Source organism: Colias croceus, chromosome 19 (genome assembly GCF_905220415.1).
Source record: "Colias croceus chromosome 19, ilColCroc2.1".
Taxonomy (NCBI): domain Eukaryota; kingdom Metazoa; phylum Arthropoda; class Insecta; order Lepidoptera; family Pieridae; genus Colias; species Colias croceus.
Genome location: NC_059555.1, coordinates 4120260 through 4147958, shown reverse-complemented (window position 1 = coordinate 4147958; position 27699 = coordinate 4120260). Strand labels below are relative to the sequence as shown.

Here is a 27699-nt window from a genome sequence, read left to right as displayed (position 1 = left end):
TTCACCCCCGTGGCTCCACTCCTGTTGGTCGTAGCGTGATGATATATTATAGCCTATAGCCTTCCTCGATAAATGAGCTATCTAACACCAAAAACATTCAAATTTCAAATTCAAATCGGACCAGTAGGTAGTTCCCGAGATTAGCACGTTCAAACAAATAAACAAACTCTTCAGCTTTATAATATTAAGTACCTATAGATTTAAGTTTGCCGAAGTAATTAGGTATATAAATCTTTCAATGCATATAAGTAGGTTAGATCAGGTATACATATATTAGTTTATGTGCCTACCAAAACATAATATGTAGGTATTTATATTTTCCAGAGCGATAAGATCTTATCGGACTGTGATTTCTTTGTTTGAACCTACCTACCTACCTACATATTGAAGATTTTTCTTCACAATTACACATAATTCAGATGTTATAATGTAACTGGTAATAAGGTACCTAATTCAATTCAGCATCTCAGATTGACTTTGGTTATTTGACAGAATCAGGTGCATGTGCTTATAAATTTTATGTAGGGAAAGGAAATTCCACTAATTGTACATGTTTAAATACGTATGTATAAAATGTGTATGTACAAGTGGATAATTTCTTTAAGCAGACCCTCTGCTTCATTTAGAAAGAAAGAAAGAAATTTATTGTCATTTAACGATGACAGTAAATTTCTTTCTTTCTTTATTTACATTTGAAGTAGATATCTTACATGTATACCTATTTCAATGTGAATTCAGGTGCGAAACTGATAATTACTAGGCCGCTTAAATCCTTATAACAAGTAAATTAAATAGTTACTTACTAAAATAAATTACCTATAACAAGGTACATGCATTGTTTTTTTAACTTATGAAAAGTTGTTATTGTCCTAACAAAATATTATATCACAAAAAGTTGACAGCCGCTGCTTACCTTCATGATTCAAAAATCAAACGATAAAAATAATTTAACATCTAGCGGGTAGTTATACGCAACGTTTATCCAAGATAAAGCAGTAAAACAGTTAGGTATAATTTATTAATCCAAAATAAATAAAGCGTTCAATCTCATACACCTTACAAGGCAAGGTGCGTTACTATTCAAAATACGCTTAGGCGTTGGATAAGGCTTCGATACAGTTACTCATATACCGCCATTGCTGTGAAAATCTGAGGTGAAGAGGTCAACGCGCTGTGGGCTATTTTTACACCTTACTTTTAAGCCTTTAAGCTTCATTCTACTCCAATACAATTTCACTTACGTACACAAAGCTGTCAACCTTTTTCGCAAACAAGTTATCATAAGGAAAGTGAACATCGCCTTACTTTTATTTCGCAATAACTTTTTATTAGTAATTTACTTCACTCGTTTACATGCAACACCGATTCGACAGCCGAAATCTCCTGAGTTATGGCAATTATAACGCAACAACCACTTACCAATCCGTCCGTTAGCACGCGAACTTCCAAAATTCACAAAATTTTACCAAAAGTAATAAAGTGCACTGAAAACGAAACTTCACTGTCCTCGCAAACGATTTTGAGCTTTCGGGCGAGTGTTTGATAGACGTAAATCTCGTGAATTTTAAAATCAATTCCACACTGCGTAATGTAACACCAATTAGCAGTAATTAGTTTTATCGGTAGTATGTTCCGAGCACACGTCAAGTTCGCGCGACTGTCCGCGGTTTACTAGAGGAAGAGAAGTGGAGACACGTCACACGCTGCGCCCGCGCCGAGCTTACCTTTACTTACTTGAAACTGCGATTCAACATTTTGATACTTTGTAAGTAATATTGTTTAGAATTTATTACATATAAAATCTTTCCACTTACTAGGTATTTGGTGGCTGGAATATTAAAGTATAATGTTCTAGTCTTCAATTGTTTATTTCTGATCTAAATAAAACATTTTAAATATGAGTCACGGAAATAAGACAGGAAGGATTAATATGTATTGCTGTTTATTCAGCCTCGTGTTTTTTGCACCTATTTAATGTTTAATTTATATTTAATTTTTCTCCATTAAACAGAAAAAAAGATAGCAACATTTTACCATTTTACACATTATGAAGCAAAAGCTCACCCTCAAGTATTAAGCTGTGTCGGTCCAATCACATTCATCGCAGTATAATGGCGGTACGGACCCCGGCCTCGATATTCGGCATCGTATACACACAGAGATACCTCTACGCTCCATCTAACTATTCCACATTCATGCGATGGATTGTTCTCCAATGACAGATGAGTGCAAAAACTCAGCAATTGGCACAAGTATCCAATTATCTAAATATTAGGCACGTATAATCTTGAGACTTGAATATTGAACTTTGAACAGATTTTTTGTGAAGCTCCATACTATAACTGGTTTTACTTTTTTCTTGAAATGTTTTTATCCGCATGTTATTGAATGATCTAGCCATGTTTTATTTATGTAGACAGGATAGTTAAAGGTCTTGTGTTATGAATGATGTCATTTAATTGCAACTTTTAATTTTATTCATAGCAGTCGTTATTTGCTATCAATCAGGTGGTATTTTACTTTTACTGGAATCTTAATCAATATTCTGTCGTCTTACAGAATGTTTATATTATTCTCATAATGTTGCTTTATAATTTTAAATGAATTCTGTACCTACATCCTCAATCCTACCTAGGATAACAATATTTAAAACAAAGTAGGTAACTATTAAATACTTACCTAGCCTTTTTCCTCTCTCGGTCTCCTGGTATTTACAATATTAATAGGTATATAATAAAAATTCCATGCACAATAATATGATCAAACTATAAATAAAATACCCAACTACTTATTAATTTCGAAACATAATTTAATTTGTGAAGACAATCTCATTTTGCAACTAATTTTTAATATACATTTTGCTTTTAGATACTTTTGCGGATCATAATATTGAGAAAAGATTCATAAAAACATCGGTTCGATGTTTTCATAAAATTGACGGAAAACGAATTGTCTAACTATAGCTTTTTTATTTTATTTAAAAATACTTGAATTGAAATGTTTAGCTACTTATATTCATTCCTACCTATGTTTCCTTGTATGATGATAACATAATTTACATCACACTTCTAACTAAAACTAATGTGTTAGGTGAGGCACGCACGTTTCCTCACTTCAAGTTGGACTAACATGAGTTCATTCATTATAAAAACGTGACCGTGAACATGCTATTAAAACACAATAAGCTTTCCAATTTCACGTAATAGGTACCTAGACATAGGAATTTCTTTACAACCCTAAAATTATAACCCTAAAAAAAATATAGTTACTTACTTAATAAAAAAACTCTCTTATGTATAAGATTCTCATTGATCTAAGAGCGACTGTGGATTTCAAACATTTATAAATAACGAAAAAAAAAACTTATCTGATATTCCATGTTTTCAAAACGGATGCCATTTCCAATATCCAAATTTAACTTCGTTAAAATTGACCCTCAACAGTTAAAGTTAACCAAATTTTATTAGCGCTTATTTCACGCAGTTTAAGTTATGAATTAATAGCATTTATAATAATGTCTAGATTTTTCGTTTAATTACCTCTATCACAAATCACGCAGACGTTATTCAATTTATTTCCAAGAGTAGAAACTTCAAATCATAAAGCATTAATATTACGAATAGTTTTGAAATAGTTGCGTACAACTTATTGTCGACTTGAATGGCAAATTGAGACATTATACGCAGAACATTACGTGTCGTTAAGGCGCCATTTTTAAACAGATAACAGAAAAGCTTGCAATTCAACAATCTCCGACTATCCAAAAAGTAAAAACCTTATTACTTTATTTAAATGTTTCCGTCATAATAAAACATAACCCATAAAAATATAACCCATTTTATTCGGTAGAATGAAGCTTTCTAAAATATTTTTTTTTAAATTGCTCGAGTAGTAGCTGAGTTTCATAAATAATGATAATTTATCTGTTACAAATAACATACCCTTAACGCAGCATTCAGGGATCACGTACAAACCCAACGGTGAAAGAATTCATAAATCGGTCCCTTTGAAATCGATTACCAACTACTAGGTACTCTTGCTAATAGAAGACGATCAATATATTTACTCCATCATACAATCTGTTGACACGTACAAATACTATTATTACTATTAACAAAAGAGCATCATGGCATCACGCCATATGGTAAAACATGGGTTTCATCGTGTTTGCCGGTCACGAGTCACGACTGTTTAGCTTTAGTGTTTATGTCCAACTCATTTTGCTAACTGAATATCAATAGGATCAAAGTTATAGTCCGTTGTCTTTTTCGGCATTTCATTATGTGCAACTGTTAGCTCTCTTGGATCGTCAAACATAGTTTTACCATTTACCAGCGAACCATTACCAAAAGCGAAAGAAACTCCGTCGGTAGTTGCTCTTTTAAAATCATGTTTAGAAATACATCATGTACATATAGCTAAATAAATACCTATAGGGCTTATTTACGGGTTAATTGTGATGAATACTTTTCGGCGTTCTACTGCTGGAACTCCTTCCTTGCGATGGTCACAATCCACAAGATTCTTGTAGGCATCTAGACATTTCAATCACACCTACATTTTATTGTAGTGGAGTTCTTCGTTTAATGTGACTGATATTATCATGTAAGAGCCAGAATTACTTATTAACCATGACTTAAATCAATTGCACCAGATGAATGGCTCTTAAACCTATAAGCTAGATAACTGCTGCTTCATAAAATAAGCAGCAAAAAGCTTTCGTAAATAAAAGCTTGAAAATCGAAAAAATAAAATTATAAGAAAACCCAGTTTTTACATTGTTCATAATAGTAGGATGTCAAATATCTATATTCCTGCACAAATTATCCATTGCGGAGTAAATAAGAGTGTACGCAGATCGCCTTAAGGCTGATAGAAAAGGCGAATTTTCAATTCAAGCCTTTCATTTAATACTATCATTCTTTACTACGAAATAATATAACTGGTTAGGAAGATCCGCACCAAAAAGGAATTTAACGTTCAATCAGCATCTTTGACAGGTTTTCGCCACAAATTATTATTATAAGCATGAAGAAAGTTTCCCCATGTAGGTTAACCTGTCGTGATCTTCGAACCGGTCCACAAAAATGTTATGTTTTATTCATAAGTTACATTTTTGTTATAACGATGTCATGACACCAAAGATTAATGTTTATCATCTAATCAATATAAATTAAATGTTTAAAAATACGAATATTCCAACCAGATATAAAGAATTTGATTGCTGACCTTATGAATTTAAGAGCTTTTTATAATTACATTTAGATACGATATTTAAAAAATCTTCCTGTATTTAATTTCAAATTAGTCAGTTCTACTTAAAATAAATAATTAGTACCTATTGAAATAGATTAAAAATAATTAAGCCTGCTGGCTTCTAAATTCAGGATTAAGAAGCCCTCTCAAAAACTTAATTTAGATATTGGTTTACAAACTTCAAAACAGATTTTAGAAACATTATATTTATGCAACTATCTTTAAAGAAGTTGAAAGCTCTGAGTGGACGTTATTTTCCACAGATAACAATGTTTTGAAATTTGGAATAGATACATAATTTTTGCCAATTTTGCAATATGACCTATGACAAAATGCTGGTGATTAACTTAAATTCAAAGCTACAAAACACGCCGTTACGATATACCTATCGCTAGGCAACGCTAATGTTTAAAAGTTTATCACAAAAGTAGATCGGTTTCCAAATTTCATCAGTATCACTACATAGTATAAAACAAAGTCGCTTTCTCTGTCCCTATGTCCCTTTGTATGCTTAAATCTTTAAAACTACGCAACGGATTTTGATGCGGTTTTTTTTAATAGATAGAGTGATTCAAGAGGAAGGTTTTAGAAAATTTATTAGGTTTTAGACAAAGCGGGCGAAGCCACGGGCGGCTAGCTAGTTAATAATAATTCCAGTTTTTTTTTACACACAATTTGATAAATCAGCAACCTAAAATCAATCTTCGGATAAAGAAATAAAACACAATACATAATATAAACATATTTTAATTTTGACACCGTCAACATTAATCACAATAGATACCATAAATTGTCTCAGTTTTATTCTAGAAGTTTCATAACATTGAAAATAATAATGAAATTATAGATTTTAGTGTTGATGTTCCCAAATACCCAATAATATTGTGATTTGATAAACTAAAATGGCGACATGTTAGTTTGTTTCTGTTTGCTTCAGTCGGATCTTTGAGTTTTCTTACATAAATCAAAACGACATAATGTTTGGATAACATTTGTCAGCACCACTAGGAAATAGGTGAGAAACTAAAATACGTGATAAAATGTAAGCTATACGTAAAAGACTGACTTCTTCAAAATTAGTCCTTTACGCATTGATATATTATAATCTTATGCTAAGTATGTCGTCAATAGCGATAAGTTTATGTGAGAAAACTAAGACCCAAAGTTCCCTATCTCCGTGTAATTGACATACAAACACACTAACACACCGCCATAATGCCAAAACATTTCTTAACTCTAGTACCCAGTAGTACTGTGACTAGCATTATTGACATCGAAGGAATTATGCCATTATAAAATATATTAATAACGATTATTGCTCATTTTAAACTTCTGTCTGTCGTCGATAAAATATATTTGACACTAAAGGGCACACCTTTATAAGAATAATAATAAATATATAAATAGCATCCAAGGAAATAAGATGCAATTAATATTTTGCAATATCTATCCTTGTCGCACAGCCTCTAAATTGTCAAAATAGAATCGCAAAAAGAGATGTCATAAGACGTGCCTTTACTTCGTCGCCTTTATAGGACTCATTGCAATGTCAAATCAAAATATTCAGCCCACATTCTACCCTTATTTATTCACATTGATAGGATTATTAACAAAAAGTCAAACATAAAAAAAAATTCAAAAGGTGTACATACCTATCTAAAAAACAACGTACCTAATCACGATGTTCTCAACGTCACGTTATAACCGCCAGCGTTTATACCGCGTTCACAGCAAAACAGACGACAAACAGATTTATAAAACAAGCCATAGGAATGATTACATTTACTTATCCTAGCGGGCATTATGGTCCGCACAATTCTTACACTATCTTTAACTTCCTACAAAATACTATAAGATAAAATGTGATAACAGACTGTATGAGGCACATGGTCTAGTCGAGTTCTATTGTAATGTTTTGTGACACTTTACAACTACCCTCCTATATGAATGGAAGAACTGTTCTATAACTTTCTAGTCTATAATCTAATTGTCTTTGTCGTTACGAAGAGAGAATAGTATAAATAAATAATATCGAAATGATCATTCGGATTTTATATTTGGTAACTTAATACTTAGTAAATGGCTACAAATTTATGATGGTCAAATGATAAAAACAAATTTGAAGAATTCACATTTATTAGGCCATAATAAATTAAAAATTAATTATATAAAATTATTCCATATTATCATTAATTCGACTGCGTGTGTATGATACGAAATTGAAGCGCCTAGCGATACACTGCTTATAAATATTGGTTGTAATAAGTTGACATTTCACGACTATGTGGCAATGCAAACTTTGAATAGAATATAGTACACAATATAATATGAAGAAAGAATTCAAGATTTGGTTTACATGAGTGCAAGCTCGTGCACTTGAGAACGTTGATATGTTAAAACATTTTATAGTGTGATGAGCATGTATTGATATTTTATTAAATTATTCCAGAAACTTCGAAGATGGCACACTATCAAATGTATTGAAATAGAGTTAAGTCCATTATTGATTGAATTTGTCACCCAAGCGAATAGTTACTATGCGTTGGATGAAAAATGCTAAATAAACGAAGATATTAGCTCTCATTCCATGACGGATTCATGAATATACAGTTGTTCAGCAATTTATGCCATCTGGAAAGATTGTGCACACAATTATCGCATTTACGTAACAAACACTATAACCCAAAATCGCATGCACATTAATACCTAAAAGTACAAACCATCATCATCATCCTACCGATATCTACTTAACTACAACTTCAAACTACTGCGATAATTAATTCCTTTAAAACATTATTACAATTTATTTCATTTCATACGAATAAACTGATGTTTATTAGAAAAAAAATGTCCAAGATTAAAAAGAAGAATAAGAAAGGATATTTCCAACTCAGTCGTTGTTTAAAAAATCGCAGTAATTTGATTTACAATATTTAGAAAAAACCCATTTCCTCGTACCAATCGCAAAAGTTCTTATTACTTTTAGCGTAAAATGCGAATTAGCTTTATTACAGCTGGAATTTACAATATTTGACAAAATTGTATCGTCTGTATAAGCGCTTATGCGATGTTAGTATAACCACGCGCCAAAAAAGAAACGTTTCTAAACGATAGCGAGACGCATGCCATCTCACTTCAACATAAGAGAATATGTAGAATATGTATAATTTGTTCTAACAAACGTTCTATCTCTTTCGCACTTATGAGATGGTATGCGTATGACCGTCATTTAAGATTAAAATTCTTAATTGCCACGGGATCTAACAGCCAAGAACATATTACAAGAATTAGTATGTTCATATCATTTCTATAAATTCTCAATACTGTTGTAGAAAGAATAAGATTCGCTGAAATAAAATAGTGTTTGAGTATGTTATAAGTTTCATATTGTATTTTTCGTGTATATTTAGTGTGAACTGTGAATGCATAAACGCCTTATAAAGAGAGTATGTATTTAAATATTAATTTTCAGATATCGTTAAGAAATTGATAGACAGGAGATCGTGAAAAAGAATGTAGGTGTAGAAATTTAAGAAATATGTTTGATTTATTTTGTATGAAACCGCGTTCAGTCGAATACTGTATGTTTTTTCCATTAATATAATTACTTTTCTTATAAATTTAACATAAATTCAACTTGAATATTTAGTAAATATCATATATTTTAAATTCTACCAACATCAAACGATTAATTATGATCCAAATGCCTCAACCATAGCCCGAATAACAACTTCAGTAGATGCATTATGCAAGTGTACATTTCATTTTCACTCAAATTGTTGTTTTCGTCCCAACAAGTCAATTTCCTAGCGGAATCCATATATGAAACAATTTTAACAAATAGTCTACTTAATTTATTTCCAAAGATAGGTTTCCTATCGTCGTTCCCGCAACATATACGGCAGTCGCAGTATATGTCTGTTTCTATGATATTATTTGGAGTGGGTGTTACGATCTTTGCAATTCTGTCAATACTGTTATTAGACGAGTATTCCTCTACAACAATTGTGGGCACAACTCTCCGTTCAAGATATGGTACAGGTGTAAAATTGACTTTTCGCTTACGTACACTAGATACATTACTACGTTGGTCTGGTTTTTTGTAGCTTTCTTTTAAGGGAGTAAAATCAGACACTTTCATCTCTGCTGAACTGCGTCGAGAGCAATTACCTTTGTTATGCTTAAAGATATCGTCGTAACTTTTCACGTGTGACAAATTTTGCTTAATCAGCAGTTCCTTTCTCAAATCGTGGCTCGACTTCTGCTTCTGCCATTCATTAACGGTCACACCGAACCTTCTCTGTTTGGTGGTTCTGTTTTCTCTTTCGATTCCTTCACTTGTGCTTACAGATATGTGCCTATAAGATGGAACCAACAGGGTCATATCTAAATCATCATCATCATCATTGACGTTCCTATCTAAATTCTCAACGGAATTCTTGGCCGAAGCTTTGAAATCATCGACGCTCTTGAAGGAGAACGTCTTTTGCAGCTTTTTCACTTGCGGCGACACCTTCATCTCGCCCATTTCCACATCTATGCCTTTGTAACTGTCCCTGAGCACGTTCAGAGCGAAACTGTTTCCTTGCATCGAGTTGGTGACGTCCAAAGATACGTGTCTGCTTTTCGTCTTCGGAGAAGCGGGTATATCTTCGAAACTCCTGTACTGCTCCAAACGTAACTCAGATCGTCCATCGGACGGGAGGGACCACAGCGACGACGTCGACGAGCCGGCCGACCAATCGGAGCCGAGCGTTTGCAGATAACTGACGATATCGAGGCCGCGGTCTAGCGATATGGACTTTTGCAGCGGAATGTCGTGATCGAACGGGTCGGGCGGGTGTTCGTGGCGCTCGTCGAGCTCGCCGAGCCAGGAGTCGAGTTCGCGGTTGTCCAAGTTTCGGGCCAGTTCTTGCCGCAGGTCTGTAGGCCCGAGCTGCGAGTGTCGGCGGGCCGGTATTGGGTGTTGTCTGTCTGTGCGTGTGGGGTCGGAGTGCCTACGCGGGGGCGGAGGCGGCGCCGGGGGACGCGGATAGCTTGCCGCCAAACGGCCGCCGGGGGAACGGGCCCACGGCGATATCAGACTCAGCAAAGAGCTTGCGAAAACTGTGGGACGATACAACTCTCTCAATACGTGTACACGTGGCGGGAGTACTTTATAGCGTTTACTGGATGGTTATCGATACGCTATTCTGACGGGTAATTATGGCAAATTTATAAGCAGGTCTATTGCATTATTATCGATGTTAAATTATATGATATTTGGAACTGTTTTTCAATATCCTGGTTTAAATTAGAATAGTCTCTAATGATCATACTTTTAAAAACAGACCTAGTCGACTCATAATCTTACGATACTTAGAAACTTGTTAATAATTGTTCAGACATGAGAAAGAGCTAGTGAGTTATATGCACAAAGTTACATAATTTTCAATTTTGTACCGTAATATGCCCGTCAGAAACAAAAGAATTAATATCATAGAAATATATCATTATCTGGAAGGAGTAATAGCTAATAGTAAAAAAGTATTAAGATATTGTGCAGTAGCTAGTTTTAAAAACGTTCTATAAACTTTCTAAATCTAATACAGGCAAACATTCACTCTTAAATAACTACTATGCGCTACATGAGATCGAATTTACGTGACTACAAAAATATAAAACTTTCACAGTACCGACTTAATTCTTGTCAATTCTAATTAAAATTACAACGTTTATAAATAATACGAAAAAACAATTAACTATATTAAATCCAATTTTTTTTATTCATAATTATCACACGCCATTTTCTGATGACTTTCTCTTACTTTACCATTATTTGCGAACGAAATAGAATACATAGCTCAAAGAGCGAAAGATTTTGTCAAAAATAGAAAAGGGTTAGTAAACTTCAATATTCCTAATAAAACTATGAAATTTTCAAGATTCCATAAACATCAAGAATGAACTCGGCACCGGTTTGCGCAATGCAGTACCTTATTGGCATTAATACCATGGGCCGAAAGAGATCCTTGGTGGCGGCGACCGTCTGCCTTCCGCGCGCCAAGTCGCCAGCCAGAACCTAGCGTTACGGATCGGGACGGGGTCAAACATATACCAACATAATACTAAATAATATAGGACAAATAAACGAAATAAAGTTAAAAAAATGACGAAAAAATTAACGAGACGATGTCTGATAAATGTGATATTAACATCATGTATGAATGACGCTGTTAAGTGAAGCTCGAATCTGGCTCGAATTTTGTTTAATAGCAACACATAAGGATAGGATAATCTGTGGTCAAGCAAGCGGAGTGTTTACTTCGTCCATGCGATTCCGTGCGGCCGTGCTAGTGTATCGATGTATCCGTGAAAGATCTCTTTCGGCCCTGGTCTCATTTTCCACAAATTAAACAATAACACACCTAAAAACAAGTGAAACAATTTTGATATGAACAAGCCAAATATATGTATGGGGCAACTAAGAGCTAGCGCGCAAGAGCAACTTTTGTCTCCGCAACTATTTTGTCTCTCCCATCAACTCTATGGGCTAGTAAGAAAGTGCGCGCGCGTAGCGACGCAACTCCCCATAGAGTTGATGGGAGAGACAAAATAGTTGCGGAGACAAAAGTTGCTCTTGCGCGCTAGCTCTTAATGTAATCATGCGTCACTACGACCCAGTATATCGAGAAAAATGTACCAGAACCAATCAAAAGCTGTTTTGTGTACGAGTGAATGTTTTTTAACATTAAGTTTATGTGAAGCGATGTGTGATTTGTTAGTACACAGCATCTAATGCTGAATTTTGAATTTAACGCCAATGCCGTTGCATAAATTTTGATAGCATATTCAATATAAAACATTATATAAAAGATATGAAAGTAGAAATAGTAATATATTTATTTACATTAATACACACAGTAAATACATATAAACGATTCAATCGAGAAAAAACTTATGTTTCAAAGTATATAAATAAAATAATAATTCTCAATCATTTGTAAAATACAATATCACTGAAAATGAATTTTTATGTACTTGTATTACGTTGTAAATTTGCGTGTAATAATTTATGGATGTGTTTCAATGAAACTAAATATAATTAATTTTGATTTTTTGTGCGTTTGAGTTAGTTTTTGTACTGTGAATTAATATATCAAAGCTAAGCGAAAGCAATAGGCGAAATGATAACCACCATGCAACATGCAATCTTATTTCTATGGGTAGTTAGACACAAGATGGATGTTTGAATGTTTCGTATTGAATCCCTTTTCAAACCAATTAGTATTTTATATTGGAACTCAATATTTATGAAATGTGTAAAAATATTTAAGACTTATTTTACTAAAGAATCACTTGGTGATACAAAACGTTTGAAAAGGGACCATATAAAATAAAAATTAGGTTTTTTTTAAATGATTGGATGGGTCTTCTTTTAGAAGTCAGTGGATAGAACTACAACTATTAGGGAGGTTATTTTAAACATATTAATGAAATAGATTAGAACAAATATTTATAATTGAATTCCACTGTATTTAAAAACAGACTCATACAACATTCAGTATCGACTTATCCCAAAATCATAATCGAATCATTGTTAATGGTTGCTTCAACTATTTCTCATAATATACGAAAAGACGTACAAAAATTGAAAGTTAAAGAAGAAATTTTGATAGAAGAAATAAAGAATAGCAACCATTAATAATATTTCGACATAACTAATAACTAACCCGTGATGTTATAGTTGATTGACTGGTTTCTACATTCAATCATATACCAATATTTTATGGCAATTAGCTAATAATATTGAAACAAGTGATAACTGCGTTAAAAACAACCGACTTAAAACTTGCACTTGCAAAAATGCTCATAAAATAAAAACTACTGGGCCTATCCGAATAAAATTTTTATGGGACCAATTCGACACCATCCCGCGCGCATCGAACAAAAAAAGAATCACGTAAATCGGTTCAGAAACCTCGGAGTAATCGGTGTACATACATAAAAAAAAAACATACCGGCCGAATTGATAACCTCCTCTTTTTTTTGAAGTCGGTTAATAAAATTAAAATAAGCAATATTGTAACAGAATGTATTGAATGTAATAATCAGGACATATATAACTAGATACACAAAAGAAAATAATATCAAAGAAATTAGAAAGAACTAATTACGAGAAATATAAACAAAAATTGTTGGTAACTTTACTACCAAAAGCTTTCTATAAAGGTAAAACGATTGTGAATCTAGTTACAAACTAAAAAAAATGCAGTATCATGCAAAATAATATCGAAAAGTCTGATTAAAAGTGTTGATATTTACTTTACAAAGGTTCTAAGATCGTTAACTGGTTTTTATTGTATAATAATAATGTAGTGACTTCCTCTATGTGAAATAAATCACAATTTTTAATTTATTATTTAATTTCAATCTTCTTATCATTTACTTGCTTCATTTGACTGAAATTGAAATAAAAAATGGCAACCACTACCAAACCATCAAAAAACCTTAGTAAAATCAACATCAACACCTTCCTATCATAACCAATCTTATCTTCTATTCCTATCATATCTAATAGCTTAAATCAATAAAAAATAAAAAAAAAATTCAAGAAAAATTTCGATCGCACCAATCGAAATACCTCCCACTTTTATAAAAACCCCTGCTATCACCCCCCACTTTTTTAAATAAAAACCCCTGCTATCACCCCCCCACATTTTAAAAAAAAAACCCTGCTATCAACCCCCCCCCCCCCTTTTTATAAAAACCCCTACTATAACCCCCCCATTTATTTAAAAAAAACCCACTAGGTAATAAGCACGTATACTCACAACTTCCTTATCCCACTATTGCGTTTCCACGGCGCGTCGTCTGGCTCCGCGGGGAGAGGACCTTGTACCGGCGCTTCGTCGTCTGCGACCACGCTGCCGAGGGATGGCGATGTGTCGGAACCGCTGGGTGGTAATTCGTTCAAAATATAAATAAATAAATCATTTATTTTCACAAAAATTTTACAAATCAATGTGACCCAGGCTCCTAAGATAGTACTGTTTTTCAGGAGCCGGTGTCTTCCATTTCAACGGACACGAAGATATCAGTGACAATTTAAATAAAATCAATTAAAATTTATTATGCGATTAAAACTAATATGGTAAGAATGTTTTTTTATTACTTTTGAAGCGTGAAAATTTGTATATTTGTAAAAATTTGAATAGAACATTCTATCTTGGGGTGAGGGTTGAAAAATATGCAATCATAAGAAGTTTAAAGTGTTTTTAACGCGATTTATTCAATGTATATATTAACAACTCGACGTTTCGATCCACTTAAAAAGAGCGTATCCCAGTTTTTTCTCACGTCGGATGACTTAATTATTTGATTTTTTTTTTATTATGTAGGAATTTCTGCATAAAGGAAGATTCACGTTACAAAGTGGCGCGCTCGTGCCTTATATGACCGCCTGCAGCGCTTGCAGCTGCTCTACAGCGCTGTTCAGCAACACTTATATATTACCTGTCGGGTTGCGGCTCCGCTTGAAGCGCTTGCAGCTGCTCTTCAGCACGGTTCAGCTTCAGCTTGAGCTCATTCCGCTCGTGTAGTATAGCGCGCAACTCCCGCACGCTGAACGTCGGCTTCGACGATTGGTCCTCGTCGTCCGTGCCCTCGAATGCGACGCCGCATGACGCGCACTTCTGGCGGTTAGGGATAGTTTAGAAAAGAATTTGCGGGTAGTTTGGTAATAACCAAACTTTTCCTAGAAATTTGCTTGAAGTAATAAATCAGTTGTAGTAGTAGTAGTATTTGTATTAATGTAATCGAGGAAAGTTACATTTAAATTTAAAATTTATTCGCACATAGAAAATCATCAAAGTAAAACAAAGTACAATAATTTGTCGAAAGATCAGTTGTTAAATAAAAAAACGCATTTGATTTATATCCTATGTGTCTCCTACGACTAATAAATAATTGCACACAAAGATAAGAGTTTATAATCATTAAAAAAAGAGTTCTATGTCTATAATATTAAGGTTTATTTTATATTATATCGAGTAAGAAATACATTACCTTGTTCTGTGCGTCCGCTTGCTGTAACGCGGCGATATCTCTCTGTTGCGATTGGACGATGGCCGATAGCTCCGTACGTTCTTCACATACTAAGCGCATCTGAAATTTATTAAGATCAATATAAATAAAACTTTGAAATAACACCTCTTAGTCTTATTTTTGATGAATGAATATGCTCGATACCAGCTGAACTTTCAATAGATATCTAATTATCTGTTGAAACACGTACAATTTCTGTAAAACAACAGATGCTCAGTGGATCTCAGCTTTATAATATTAGTATAGATGTAAATTGTTGACCATGTTAACATTGTGTGTAAAAAATATTTACTACTACATGTACGATTAACAATCATGATAAAATATGATGATAAGATTTTTTGTGCTAATCACTCTCTAATGATACTTATTCTTGACGTGATTTCACGATACCTACTATTCAAAAATTAAAAAAAAAAATTGCCATAATGTTTACATCATACATTCAAACCTCGCTCTGTCGCAAATCTTTTTGATTTACGACTTGAAACGAGTCATATGTCATTACCTAAATTAAAACATAAATAGCAACTATAAATCACTCATATATCATTGGTTCAAATTTCGAAACATAAATGTTACTATAAAAAAAATGTGTGCGTGTACTAGTATGCACACGTAAGAAGTGAAACTTCTTTATGACCTTTTTTTTTTTCAAAAAATAATTTACTATATGCAACTTTACAGAAATACGTCGAATCACGCGTGGTAGAGATAAGAAAAGGATGGCGCGTAAGGGAAAAATGTCACGCGTAACGGAAAAATGTTACACTAAATTTTTTTCCAACCCCGATAAAGAAGTTTCACTTCAAAAATGACTGTCTAAAGTTTATCTATAAAAGTGTGGAGGAAGGAAGATGGAATTCCTCCATCGAAAAAGGGAGGATCCTCGACCAGTCTACTCGACTGGCGATGATGGCTGATGTCGGAAAGTTGTATAATATATGCTCTCTAGAGAAAACATTTCGCTTGCGCGATTCAGAGCGAGGTGTCACTATAAAAGCATGTAACACAAAACTACCCACATAAAAAATACATTATATTAAATAATAATCAATAAATCTTACCTGATTTTGTAGCTGCTTATGCTTCCTACGGAGATCTCGGCTGACCTGCGCCAACTTTTCTACTTGATTCGTCAACTGTAACGTATCCAAAATTGCCATGTTAGTAAAAGAAGTATGTTCTATACATAACACATATATCATATAAGGCGTCAAAGAAAAAACAGTGTATCACAAGAGTTTAGATAAAATCGTATGATATCCTCACTGCAACCAGATTAGATTGTGTCGAGTTACTAATCTTGCTTAGTAATATTGCAAATTTTGATATTTCTACATTCCATTTATGCAAGTGTAATATGATCGTGTATTAGAAAGTCGAACTTTTGGTAAGTAAATTTGATCAAGGTCGTTGAGAGCTAGAAAAGAGTAAATTACGAGGTGTTCTGCGCGGTTTCAGCCGCGGACGAATCTCCTGGCAAAATTAAGTAATTTCATAGCTCATGTGTTATTCTTATTTATAACCTACATTACTGTAAAGTTTCATCCAAATCCGTCCAGTACATTTTGAGCTATTTCGTTACAAACATACAAATCTTTCCCCTTTATAATTTCAGTACTTATGTGTATATTATATAGTTCCACAGGCTTCACTTTTAATTTCTAAACTTTACACTAAATGTAGACTTTAAATAGCACACGTAAATGCATATGTAGGTCACGCGTGGGAGATCAAAGGTGAAATTATTTTGTATTCAGCATTTCTTTACGCGATCACTTGAAAAGGTGTTTGTGTTTCAAAACACTACTTTGTATGGACGATCCAGCATTTCAATGTGCAGGTATAAAAATGTTTTACAGTTTAATTTGTCGTCCATTTTTATGCGAAAGTTCATTTGCTGTAAATTATAGTATCGGTTTGGAAAATAGCTAACAATGCATTGAAGTTTTCCATAATAATATGTTTAATTTTCATGCCTATGTAAGGTTGATAATACGTAGATATTAAATGGAGTAAGTAAATGGAGTGCCAGACCGTTAAAACTGGAAGAGATATAAAAAGCGTATACAAAAAAGAGGTAAACACAAAATGTGTTGTCTTATCTTCATCCTAAAACTTGGCACATTGAGCCGTCAAAAGTGTATCAATTTCTGAATACATTAGTAAACTACATGACGATAATTACAAATGTCTTACAACAATTACATAAACGAAGGTCACAGAACTACATCTGCCCATCACTGTTAATTACGATGTTGTTTCGCTCTGTTTCTAGAACATTACACTATGTCATAGTTTCGTCAACGTGCGTCGATTAAATAATTTGTAATAGTGTTTTATAAACATTCTTTTGTTACTTATATAACAATTTAATTGCTGTTGCTTGAGCCAAACAATTTTATGTTGTAGTAAATTACTCAAAAATCATTTCATTGTATCGTCTAATGATCTTTTTATACCCTGTACAAAAAAAATTACTAAATTTTAAAATCTGTATTTTGCTTAGTGTTGGATCAGATCGTGCGGTGTGTGAAAATTGTCCTGAAATATTTATTGAAGTGAAACTTCTTTATCGGGGTTGGAAAAAAATTTAGTGTTACATTTTTCCGTTACGCGCCATCTTTTTCTTATCCCTACCACGCATGATTTCTGTAAAGTTGCATATAGTAAATTATTTTTGAAAAATAAGGTCGTAAAGAAGTTTCAATTCCTACGTGTGTACACTAGTACACACACACATTTTTTTATTTTATTTGTATTCATGAAAAATACAATAGTATCTAAAATACAATAATTTAAATAGTTGCTTTTCTACGTTATTATTGATCTTGACTAGTTTAAGTAAAAATTTTGAAAACTTCAAAGTGTTAACTGTCTTTCTATGCAATGTTAAATATAAAGTCATATTTGCTCATCTCAAGCTTGATAATTAAAATATAAAAGCTGTAAAAACCTTCAACATCAAAATAGCCTTTATTAAAAATAATGAGGTACTCTAGCAGAGAGATAAAAATGTCGATATTTTGAGTCTATTTTTCATTTGCAACATAAATATCGCAAGTGCTGTATTACTGTTGACACAGAAACTTCTAGAAATATAATAATTTACCAACGAGTTCAGTGTTTATGACATCTGTTGTTGAAAGCCTCTGGATAGGCGACTGGTGCTCAAACAATGTTTTGCATTTAATTTATGTATTATGTTCATCGTAATATAATGAAATTATAATTTATTTCAACTTTAAACTACGAAACAATTCAATTTACATATAATTGAGTATTTGAATAAAAAAATTTTTTGTGCTAAATGGAAAGATTATATATTAGTTTTATAACAAAACTATTTTTTTAAATTTTTTTTTGCAATAATTCAAAAGTTATTTCAAAATAAAAATTAGTCTTGGAATCCAGTACCGAAAACACACCGAGAACTCCCGAAGCGTCACCCGGACGCGTGTGACGTCATAATGTTAGTTTTCACACATTGCAGTTGATACAAAAACGTATACAACTATAACATTTTGACGTCACATCTATGGTGACCAGCCATGGCGCGTTTATAGTCACGTGATTTTAATTTAAATTTCATCAATTTTTAATTGCTTATAATTAATTTAAAAAAATTTTTTTTGGAGTTTTTTGCATTAAATATCAATATTATTAATAATAAAGTTTTAAAATACATGAAAAAAATCAATAATTTTTTTTTATTCAAATACTCAATTGGCGATGAAGAAAAAAATCTTTTTCTAAATTTATGAATCAAAATCAAAAATATTTACTCAATACATAATTAATAGGTATGTACAACTAATCTGAAAGCTTAAAATTCAATAACCTTAATCTATTATTATTATAGCCGCTTCCAAGGGGCGCTTTTTTAATAATGTCTAGTGAAACAAACGTTTAATATAACTCTTAATTTTAATCGTTTAACAAAATACTTAAACAGGTGAATAAACTTAACATCAAAACGAAGGTATAAACGAGTACACCCATATAAAGTTCCTCAACAAATATTCCTTCCACCATTCATACAAGAAAATAAATTGTAACTCAACTGGACGTGGATATAAAACGTGCAATTTCTCTATATTTAACCATAGTTTATATGCAGATTCATGGAGAGCAAATATTCCCTTGCGAGGCATTATGCGTGCTCACTGCTCACGTATACGTATATAAAATCATATGTGTTGGAACATTAATATGCATGAACCATTGGATGCACCGTGCACGTTGGAAGCAGTGAATTGCGAAATGCAAAATAGCGTTTGGTAAAGACGTTACATTCTATACTGAATAACAGCTGCAATTAACAGTTTCTCGTTAAATTTCTCTATATACCTAGTCTTCAACTACTACCATTCTAAATAATATATATTTTACTTTTTATAAGAGTTTAAAGAGATTCGGTAGAACGAAGGATAATTGCAACATATGACAGGGTATGGTTTTCATAAATTTTCCCTTCTTTTGAGAAGGTTAAATGTAGTTTATAATAAAAATCCCTTCAGTAGCTCTTTTAATTATAAAGAACACCATGTAAATTTAACAATAAATATTTATAAATTTCTTAAGTAATATTTTGATTGCACAAATGTTAATTGGTACTGTTAGCATTTGAATATAACTTTATGTTTTTAATTTCACACTGCATATACGTAAAGAATATTCGCATACCTACCTACTATATTTATCATTACTTCAGAAACATTAGACAAAAATATTAAAATAGAACATCCTTTACCAACATTTCTGTTACTTTGAAAAACTTTCGGTAAACTCTTGCGGGTGTATAAGTCAAAGAAATATTTAGCATTTAAGCTTCAGGTCGTTCGCGAAATATTTTTGCATGTCAAAAGTGCGGTTTCCACTTAACCCGTTTCCCTGTATAGCTACGAATACTTACGTCACGTAAACTAATGGTAATACAGGTACTGGACTGGAGTGAGCCAATTAATGGCTTGAAGCTGCACTTGTATGAAGAAAGGTTTTGTTTGTTACATCTGTTATTGTGACCTATATTACTTTCTGGTTAGGCACAAAGTGACGTCAGTCAATGGCAATACCACGTTGATATTGATTACAATTATAATTATTAACCATTCGCATAATTCGTTAATTAAATTGGATTATTATCTATGTTACAAACAGTGACCAAATAAACAAGCTTCTACATGGAATGTTACAATGCCGTAAAATATCGTGACTAAATCTACTGTAGTTTTTTCTGTAGATATATAAGATATTTTTACAGTACCAAATTACTGAATAATTGACGACGCGGTTGGCGCAGTGGTAAAGTAACTGCCTACTGAGCCGACGTTCCCGGGTTCGATCCCCGGTCAGGGCAAATATTTGTGTGATGAACTCAATTATTTGTTCTTGGGTCTGGGTGTTATTATCTATATATGTAGGTATTTATTAAATATTATATTTATCGTCGCCTAGTACCCACAACACAAGCCTTAATTGAGCTTACTGTGGGACTAGGTCGATTTGTGTAATAATGTCCTATAATATTTATTTAATTTTTATTTATTTATTTATTTACTGAATTCTAAATATTAAAATGAATTCTTAATATGTTGATTAGAAGATAATTAATTATAAATTATTATACAAATAAGTATAACGTACTAGATTTCCGCCCGCGGCTTCGCCCGCGTTTTCAAAGGAAAACTCGCATAGTTCCCGTTCCCGAGGGATTACCGGGATAAAACCTATCCTATGTGTTAATCCAAGTTACCCTCTATATGTGTGCTAAATTTTATTGTTATCAGTTCAGTAGTATATACGTGAAAGAGTAACAAACACACACACCTCCTCACAAACTTTCGCATTTATAATATTAGTAGGAAGGATAGGATAGGATAGGATATCTGTAAATGTTTTTTTTCTTCCACGATTGAAAGCTACAACCCTTCTCTACATTCCCTTTTCTATTTAAATCTTCTATTCAAAACACTACAATAGGCAATAACGTTCGTGCATATCAGATTTTGTCACGTAATATTGGAACTTACTCATGCATACAGTTATGGAAATGTGATCTCATCTACACCAAGATCATTTGAAACACAAACCTTTTAGGTGTCATTGCATGTAAGTACTTTTGTTATTTTAACACTTTTGATTTATTTTAATAATGTTACGATAAACATGCAAAAAATTATTGATTATATTATGAAATATAGGGGTTGAAAATTGAAATTTTGTATTAATTACACGGAGGCAAAACCGCGGACAGAAAGCTTAATCGGTATATCGCTATGCTGCGGCCCGGATTTACATATTAATTCGAACATAAAGAGGAAATTTGCAGAGAATGAAAAAAAAAAGCAGTAGGCGGTAGAGCCGTTTCGCGGCGGATAGGCTATTAATGCGTTATTCTAAATAAAATATTCTCTGTATTTTTCCTTTGCCCATTCATATTTTTTGACCATTCAGTTTTAAAAAGATTATTTGTATTACATGAGACGTTTTACAAAGAACAGCTACTTTTTTGATAATCTCCCTAAATCATAAATGTATCGTACTAATCAGATAAGATAAAGATTAAAAACATTGATTTTAAAATGCTGCAAAATATATAGCTATTACCTATATTGCAAAAAAATATAATCATAATGAAAAGTAAATTACGTAAGTAGTAGTAAGTAAGAAGTAAGTAGTAGGTATTCGTTAGGTGAACTACGTAATTTTGACTCTCAAAAACATTTTTTTTGTCAGGATTATCACAAAATTTTTAATTAGGTACCTACTGAGTGAAGTTAAAAAACCATATGACGTTAGGAATTTTTTATACAAATCGAATGAGCCAGTTGTGTGAATGAGCTAAACACACTAAAAACTCTTGCACATTTTAATAGATTTGTAATTACGTCAATCCGTTTCCAAGTGATGCTTTTATCAAAAAAAGATGATCTATTATTATATATTATCATACATATCTAGCAGTGGTCTATGAAATTGTTTGTACGTCATTCAACAATAATATTGGCTATTGATACCTTATCAAGGAAGATCAAAAACACCGCCTTATCTGCTTAGAGGAAATTTTCTCAACAATCATATGGATGAAATAGATAATATACATGTCTTGGGTTATAAAAATGCTTATCTAAATCCCTACCGCTTAAATATATCTCTGTTAACATTAGAATTATTTTGTTTATAATAAATTAATAACTATTAAGTTCCTCCATAGAAAGAAATAACCCATTAATATATCGAGTTTTAATTAAACACTTCTTATGCTAATTACAAACTAAACTAAGTACTTTTAAGCTTGTTTTGTTGGCTGGTTTAACAATCATAAAAATTAATCCAAACTCAAAACAAAGTCAAGCTTCTTTAATCCAACTGAAGGGGAACGAATTTTACTAAACGTAATAACGCTCAAATCCCGAAAAATGAAGAATAATCCTAAAAGGTATTTAGCCACCTAAAAAATTTAATATTCCCTGACCTAGAAAAGCTCTGTAAAGATTAACGCAATAAAATTTTTACGCGAAGTAAAAGCTTGTTTACATTTCACTTTAATTAAATGTCAGCTTTAAATTTTAATAAAATATCGTCATTGAATAATTTCGTTTAAGATATTTTTTTTATAATAAAATACCTATAACCGGAAAAAATGTTTGTTAAGTGTAAAATGACGCAATGATTTTAACATTGACTGCATTTTTTTTCGCTTAAAATTTTGGTTATTTTTCAAATTGCAGTGCAGTGTAATTTAACAAACATAATTGAATAGTTAATACTAAAGTTTGGGTGTCCTATCTGAAACTAACTAAAATAATTCAAATATATAAAATGAATTATAAATATAAATCATGTTAATGTAAAACTAAAAATTTTAATATAAAAGATTTAGACACATAGCAGAAGGGAAAAGTTCTTGAATGGAACGTGATTCTTTAAAGTAGGTAATTCAATAACAAAACCGCTCCTTTCGCAAGAACTAAACACCTTAATTGGAAGGAACTCGATAGATAATTGTTTATTATGGTTCATTTTGAAAAACAATTTTCAGTTAATTCAGAAATTATAACCTTCTGCAGCTGTGAATGAGATAACAACAATAAATAATGGGCGTTTAGAACTAAAATATTACTATTTTGTTTTATGCACAATTATCCATGTCTGTCCATGTATCTTATATAAAAACTGTTTTCAAATTAACTTAATATAAATAATGACTTAATTAAAACTTAAATAGATGTTTTGCACAGATAAAACCTTCCGGAGAAACTGTTAAGAGCCCACTTCATTCTCTTTATAAATAGCCAACACAATGAAGATTGAAAATTCAATCTAGATAAAGCTTTACAAGTTCATGTTATTTCGCTTTAAAATTTAAGAAATATGGTTTAATTTAGGATTCGTGAATGATGGAAGAAAATGTTTTTTTCACTTAACACATTTTGCACGTTTGTCTACACTAATATTATAAGGAGGAAAACTTGGTTTGTTTGTTTGATTGTAATGAATAGGCTCATAAACTACGGGACCGATTTTAAAAATTCTTTCACCATTCGAAAGTTACATTATCCACGAGTAATATATATTATCACGCTAAGACCAACAGGAGCGGAGCCACGCGGGTGAAACCGCGCGGCACCGCTAGTTATATATATGTATATATAGGTATACTCTGGTTTAGCCGTAAAAGCCAAGAAGAAGACTTTTGCGTTTATAATATGCAAAGGTAAAAATAGTAAGGGTTTGCTTATACTAACCCAATCCTTACTCTATTTTAATTGACCAACCAAGTTACCAAAACAATATCAGACACGTCTTATCCTACTAAAAACATTTTGACTAAATATTCGAATTTGAAACAATTCCAATCACAATAGGAATGTTCCTTCATTAACACTTATCCAGGCGTCAAACAATCCAGTACACTAGAGCACGACCTAACCTATAAATTCAACCTTTTATAGCCCAGTGTTGTGTGTAACAGACAAATTGACATTTAGCCGGGCTAATAAAGGGGCATTTGGGAGTAATAAAGCTTTAGAATGGGCGAAGGCGTGACATAAAGTTCGCATGGCCCGTTGAGATCATCGCCTGTTTAGGGTTAGTGTGCACTAACAGAACACGGCTAAATATGTACTTAAATTGATAAAAGGGTGCGTGTGCACTATCACAGGTTCATGTACAAAGAATAAAATTGAGAAATCAGTGTTCGAAACGAAACACAAAAGAATCTGTATAATTTATTAAGTATAAGGGAAGTTCATTAATCATCATGAAAATCGAAGCATTCATGAGTTGGTAGGAACCGATTTTAATATCAAAATTGTAAAGTGTAGCTTATTATCCTTACTAAGCAACAAAATCCTGAAACTTATACATTATTAACCCTTAAAATAACATGATATTTTTAAATTCTCATTCAGGACCTTGGTCAACCTATTTAAGCTACGCCTAAAATAGATAAGTTTGATTATGACGCATCAGATTTCTTCTCTCTACATCTCCAGTGGATGATAGGCCTAAGGGAAAACACCCAACACATCCCATCTCATTTGATGTCTGATCAAATTACTTCGGTCCTATTTGTTTTCTTTTATTTCACGGCTCTATAAATGGAAAAATCCTTTTCACCATTGCTAAGTAGAAATGCCAACAATAGAACAAGTATTGATATTTTGGAAACGAATGTGTGAAGCGACACACATCTGAATCTATTTATATTTTTGTTATGCTGGACTTATACGGAATAGTAATGGAAAAAGAGTAATGACAATAGAAAAAAGAAACGTGAATCCATACTTAATATTATAAATGCGAAAGTAACTCTGTCTGTTTGTCTGTTACTCAATCACGCCTAAACTACTGAACCAATTTTCATGATATTTAGTATGGAGATATTTTGATACCCGAGAAAGGACATAGGCTACCTTTTATTGCGAAATATGTACCACGGGCGAAGCCGGGGCGGACCACTAGTATAAATAAAGCCTGTTCTAATGAATTATAGTAGTATATATCATAATTATATTTTTATAAAATATGCATATGATTTTGATTCGTGTTTTTTTTAAACTCATTGAAAAAGGGAAATTATTGAGGAAATTAAAATTTGAATATAATAATATGTTTACTACTACATGTTGCATATTTTTAACCATTTATCAATTAATGATAGAAAAAGTCGACACCTTTTGTTTCTAATTAATATCTACTCGTAGACGAAAGAAAACATCATTTGTTAGTGACATAATTACTAACCATGCATTTGCCATTATACCTATAACAGGGCTAAACGTTTTTAGATTCGTTTATGATTTCCCGAAAATTATCCACTCACAAAAGCAGCGGTATGATTGATTACACGTTTCCTAACTTCGTATAGCCGTTTACAAGAAGATGTTACTATTTTTGTATTGGTATCATTTTAATAATCCAAATGCTTCGTTATCTTAACATTTAGACCTTTATCGATCAAAGCTCTATTTCGGAGTACACGAGCAACTTTTATTTTTGTAACAGAAAGTTTGTCTAACCAATTGAAAAGCTAGAAACCTACGCTTCTATTTACAGAAGAAATTGATTCAGAATTTAGTTTAATAATTCAGAGCCCAAGCGAAATTTATTACAGCATCCTCTATTACTTTATATCTACTAGCTGTGCCCCACGGTTTTACCCGCGTTGCTCCGCTCATGTTGGTCTTAGCGTGATGATATATAGCCTATAGCCTTCCTCGATAAATGGGCTATCTAACACCAATGATATTTTATGTATAGATACGTTATATACTCACAATATATCCAAAAAAAATGCTTCATATGCAGTGTCAGGCACACACAAATACAAGTTTCATTTTACTTAATTTATTACATTGACAGACTGTATAAGAGAGATGGCTCTAATAAAATGATATAAACAAAAAAGACAAAGATAGTTTGTCACTTCCGCGCAGGTGTAAGCAAAAGTCATAAGAATTCACCAATTAAATATAAATAAACAAATAGTTGCCATGGCAATTGGCATAGACTAACGACACAGAAGGTTCAATGTTATAGATGTTACGTTTCCTGCACACGTAAACAAATGTGACAATTTCATTTACTATTTAATTATTATAGTTGTATTAAAATGAAAAAAACTTTTTTGGAGATATAACTGTATTAAGCATTTATTACTAGCTGTGGTGTTCGTTTTCGGTCATCATCATTTCACCCGATAAACACCCACTGCTGAGCATAGTCCTCCTTATAGAACTCCATACGGACCGATCTTACGCTATTCGTTTCAAGGCAGTTCCCGGAACCCGTACAAGGTCATCACTCCAACTTGTAGGATATAATAATAGTGGTGCCTAGATGAAAAAAAGTATGAAATAAAAGAAAGGATGAAGTATAAGCCTTTTTTATCTAAAACACAAATAAAATTTATGTTCAATAGCTATTTACAGAAAAGCAAATAGCATTTTTCGTCAGTAGCGATAATCTCTACGTATATTCAACATCATTTTTGCAAACAAACATTTTTGCCATCACGATTTCATTGTATATAATAAATAGATATATTTGTTACAGTGCGACATAAAAGAGATGAAATTAATTAATTTGGAACTAATTTTTTTTTCATTATCTGGCAACCCTGAATTATCAATGCAGCTGTCAAGTTGAATAAAAATTTGTTGTTTATTTGGTGAAGTTGAGATAAAATTCTTATTTTAAACAAGAAATTTACTCAAAAAAGGAGAAATCATGAAAAAGGTTAAACGTAGCGGTGTCCGTGATGCCATATATAAAGTTTTCATTCGGTGTTTCTCATAATTTCAAGCTGAAAAACGAGAAAAATATTTGGAAAACGTTTACAGACGTACAGCAGATTATACCGGTGAGATTCCATTTATTTTTGCTCAGTACTACGTAAAATAGAATATTCCATTAGTGACGAGTGTTTAATGTACGTATCTATGGCGATTATTACGTTTTTGAAATTTAATTTGAGGTTATTTGTATGTAAACAAAAACTAGTTTTTATAGTGCGACCAGCACAATTTGAGTCAAGAAGTTATATCCAATCAAACCAGCCTTAAAATAGTATAGTGATAACTATTTTCATACAGCTATCTATGAATCCTTACTTGCTACTTACTAGAGTGGACGCAGGGATCCAAAGTGAGTCTTGGCCTCCGACATAAAAAAAAATAGTTTTAAGCTACTAAATAAATATGTTAAATGTACTATTTGATTTTATTCATCTTAATTCGTTTGTTATAGGGGTTTCTGACAAAGCACAGTACGCAGGATAGTGGAGCAAGGGAGTAAAAATGAAGGAGAATATCTACAAAAAATAAATAAAAATATGTAGTTTTTCAA

The 27699-nt window shown here is 32.4% G+C and overlaps 2 protein-coding genes across 8 annotated transcripts in view; both read right to left on the bottom strand.

Annotated features, from left to right (window-relative positions):
- Positions 1 to 1684, bottom strand: part of LOC123700030 (trichohyalin) — a 56260-nt gene extending 54576 nt beyond the window's left edge. For both annotated transcript variants that reach the window (XM_045647134.1, XM_045647135.1), the window contains exon 1: positions 1420 to 1684. The gene's annotated coding sequence lies outside the window, so the exon portion shown is untranslated. The remainder of the gene's footprint in view (positions 1 to 1419) is intronic.
- A 4303-nt stretch (positions 1685 to 5987) lies between these two features.
- The window catches only part of LOC123700014 (RILP-like protein homolog), a 37687-nt gene continuing 15975 nt past the window's right edge, over positions 5988 to 27699 (bottom strand). For 2 of the 6 annotated variants that reach the window (XM_045647099.1, XM_045647101.1), the window contains exons 4-8: positions 16410 to 16484; positions 15304 to 15402; positions 14752 to 14930; positions 14070 to 14192; positions 10125 to 10362 (exon numbers count right to left, since the gene is read on the bottom strand). In XM_045647099.1, the coding sequence (XP_045503055.1) occupies positions 10254 to 10362; positions 14070 to 14192; positions 14752 to 14930; positions 15304 to 15402; positions 16410 to 16484 (585 nt within the window). In that variant the 3' untranslated portion in view covers positions 10125 to 10253. Of the gene's footprint in view, positions 7888 to 10124; positions 10363 to 11231; positions 11318 to 14069; positions 14193 to 14751; positions 14931 to 15303; positions 15403 to 16409; positions 16485 to 27699 lie in introns of those variants that run through there. The other 4 variants (XM_045647103.1, XM_045647102.1, XM_045647104.1 and 1 more) reach the window with 4 other exon arrangements.